Here is a 3,474-nt window from a genome sequence, read left to right as displayed (position 1 = left end):
TTTTCTTCACCGTACGCGCTGCGATCGAAATTCCGCAAATCTTACATCACTGCTTGCAGGCTGCAGGTCGCTGCAGCTGCAGGTCGCGCAGACGGCGCAGCGCAGATCCTGAGGATCCAAAAGCCGGACTCGACGGTGGCTGATCCATTATGAACTGTCATGGCTCGTGTTTAAATGTCAATCGAAAACGAATATCGTAAGACAGTGACAAATCCGACGCGTTTTGTCTTTAATAATGGCTGCGAAAGAAGATGCCACCATTGACGACGGTATCGCCGAGCCCGGCATTGAACCAGGCGCCTCCACCGAAACAATGCTCGTCACTACGGACAGTTTCGAAGAGTACGAACAAGAGATGAGCAGTAGCATTGACGATAAACAGATGAAGGAAAGCACAACGAGTACTATCTCGGAGATTCAAGAAGAGGTTCAAGACATTCCAACAATGCCCACCGTGCCCAATCAACGGGATCTTCAAAAAACGGATTCTCTCGAAGATAATGAAGCAGTACGTTCTGTAACCTCTTCATCTTATCGTTATTGCCAATGTACTTCAATTAGTAACGATTATCTACATAAATCTCGAACAATACATAATTATCGTTTTAATTCGATCTGGTGTTTGTTAATTGTTGAATATATATCATTTATGTTTCAGGATGATATTACTCATCGATTCGGTCAAAATAAAGTAGATTCTGATCCTTTACGATGCAAGGCATGGCTAGCACAAAAGAAACATATATTCATTTTAAGCCAAGCAGGGAAACCCATATATTCCAGATATAGTTCAGAAGATAAACTAGTCACAGTTATGGGTGTTATGCAAGCTCTGGTTTCATTCGTTCAAGCAGGCAGTGATATGATTAGATCTGTCCATGCCGGAGACACCAATTTCGTATTTGTCGTCAAAGGTCCATTGATTTTAGTTGCCGTCTCAAAAACTCTCGAAAGTGTACCTCAGCTCACATTACAATTAACGTATGTTTATCCTACACATAGAATTCATTTGACCAAAACATCGAACTCTCTTTATTGTACATTACAGATATGTATATAACCAAATAGTTTCTGTGCTGACGCAGTCGCAGTTAACTAGAGTGTACGATCAACGTAGAAATTTTGATTTAAGGAGATTGTTAACTGGTAGTGAAAGGCTGATAGATCATCTGTTAAACTTTATGGACAGAGAGCCAGCATTCTTTTTAGGAGCTATCAAGTGTTTGCCTTTACTACCGTCGATGAGGAGTTCCATCACGCAGACGATTATTCAAACCTGCGGTAAAATCAAGGTAACTCTCCCGCTTGAACCGCGCAGTTTCAAATTCACACAACCAAGAACATTCGAACACACACGAATCCTGTGAACTATACTAATTCAATGAATGTAACACGTTTCAGAATTTAGTGTTTGCAATACTTCTAGCTAACAACCAACTAGTGACATTAGTCAGAATGAACAAATTCTTTTTACACCCGGTGGACCTGCACATAATACAAAATTTGGTCGACAGTTCAGAGTCGCTTAAGACTGCTGAGAGCTGGACACCGATATGCTTACCAAAGTTTGACGCCAATGGTTACATGCACGGACACGTGTCTTACTTAGCCGAGGATTGTCAGGCATGTTTGCTGTTGCTCACTGTCGACAGGGACGTGTTTTTCGTTCTCTCTGAAGCGAAGCAAGTAGGTAGATTCCTCGCGATGATTCGTTGAAAATCATCGGTCATCATTAAAGATAATGATGGATTGTATTCATAGAAAATTGTAGAAAAATTGAGGCGAACAAATTGTTTAGAAGCGATCAACGAGTCGATGAATAAACCGCCAATTAAAACTGCTGACATCGGCTTACCAGAGATGAGACACGTGTTGTACAAGTGCAGAAGCACCGCACAGTTTTGGAGTCCCGGGTTTCAACCACCGTACACGACGGACGAGGAAATAGAACGGTAATTACGATATGGAATGATTCAAAATTGTGATGAATATGATGTGCGAAATACGATGTGTAATTAAACATGATCTATTTTAGATTATTGGGACTTTACCAGTGTTTACACCATAGGCTGCACAGTCCCAATCGACCATTAAAACTTATATTCCAGCAACTGGATAAAGAAACTATGTTGGCATGGGTAAGTTGAAGTAATGACTAAACTGCAGATTGTATGCAATTGTAACATAATTGAATATGTAGAAATGATAATTGTCGCATGTAATGTATAAAACAATTCGGAGTACCAAGAGCTGAATGGATATTTCAAGTCCTTCTTATCTCTGAACGATATATATATCGTGACTCGATACTAGCCGATTAACGCTTTCAGTGATAAATCTGATATCAATGGCTTGAGTTTATATATTAGCGTGATCAACTTATATAGATTATTCTGCTGTTAAAAGTTCGACTGAAAATATTTTAGCTAAAATAACATGGTTCAAGAAGAGCTTTAAGATCATTGTACCAAATATTTTTGTCGTCCGTCCTTTTCCAGAGTTGTTATCACCTTCAGTATTTTATACATAGACTTACATTTTCTACACCCATCTTGTAGAAGATACTGAAACGAATTCGGCAAGCATCACAAAAAATATGTCTTTCTGATCTAAACCAAAGAAATATTTAAAAAATATAATTTACCTTAATTGAATCGATGCTCAAAATGGTAGGAGTTTTCTTCAATTTTTTTAGATTCACAAAAAATTGGTATAAAAGAACCATAAGTTTGCCTATAAAAACTGAGAACTCTGAAAAAAAGTTGTTACAATCATCTTAAAACTTTCCTCACACCAAATTAATCATAGCTAAAAAGATTGGTCTAACTAAATGACCAAACAGATGTTTACCTAAAACATATCTTTTACATTGATACCATACATATTTCATTTTGTATAAAGATCCGCAGTCTAGTAATCGTATATGGCTTGTATAGTTTCTGCAAAATGCGTATGTTTCTTCTAGGTAACATTGGGTTTCGAACTGTATGTTACATTTGAACCTCTGGTAACAAAACCTGATGCGATCGAGGCAGTGAGTAAATTACTGAAATGGATAAAAAAGGAGGAAGAAAAATTGTTTATTTTGAATTCGCCCACATTTTAGACATCGATCCTAATTAGTTTTACGAAATGCCGTGGAATACATCATTCGATAGCTAAGATAAGGGAAATGTTGCATTCAGAATAAGTGCATTCACGTGTTTCTCGTGCAGTAATACTATACATGGCTCACTATTTTTAATTATGGAAAGAACTATAAAATAGGATATACATATATAGTGACTCCCATTAATATTCGGCTGTACATTGCAAAATAGAATAACTGTTTTAATATTTTATCAAACAACTTCATTTTCTTTCGGATACTAGATAGATTGATTTACTACATAACATGTAACAAATTATTGATAAAGAAAATGCTGCTCCTGAAGAAAATCAAAAAGAGCATGATTTTTATATATATAATTAGAT

General features: G+C 37.0%; 1 protein-coding gene across 1 annotated transcript; it reads left to right on the top strand.

Moving 5' to 3' along the window:
• The first annotated feature begins 58 nt into the window (after window positions 1–58).
• Window positions 59–3,299, top strand: Mon1 (vacuolar fusion protein MON1 homolog). Its single transcript, XM_018028782.2, has 7 exons — window positions 59–508; window positions 659–981; window positions 1,049–1,292; window positions 1,402–1,686; window positions 1,762–1,952; window positions 2,036–2,138; window positions 2,966–3,299. The coding sequence occupies exons 1-7, from the start codon at window positions 236–238 to the stop codon at window positions 3,104–3,106; spliced, it is 1,560 nt and encodes a 519-aa protein (XP_017884271.1). The 5' UTR covers window positions 59–235; the 3' UTR covers window positions 3,107–3,299.
• Window positions 3,300–3,474: the final 175 nt, after the last annotated feature.

The sequence above is a fragment of the Ceratina calcarata genome, unplaced genomic scaffold, assembly GCF_001652005.2.
Source record: "Ceratina calcarata isolate Rehan_Ccalc_2016 unplaced genomic scaffold, ASM165200v1 scaffold1254, whole genome shotgun sequence".
NCBI classification, from domain to species: domain Eukaryota; kingdom Metazoa; phylum Arthropoda; class Insecta; order Hymenoptera; family Apidae; genus Ceratina; species Ceratina calcarata.
Note: the sequence above shows the minus strand (reverse complement) of the source record. Positions and strands in the feature narration are given on the sequence as shown.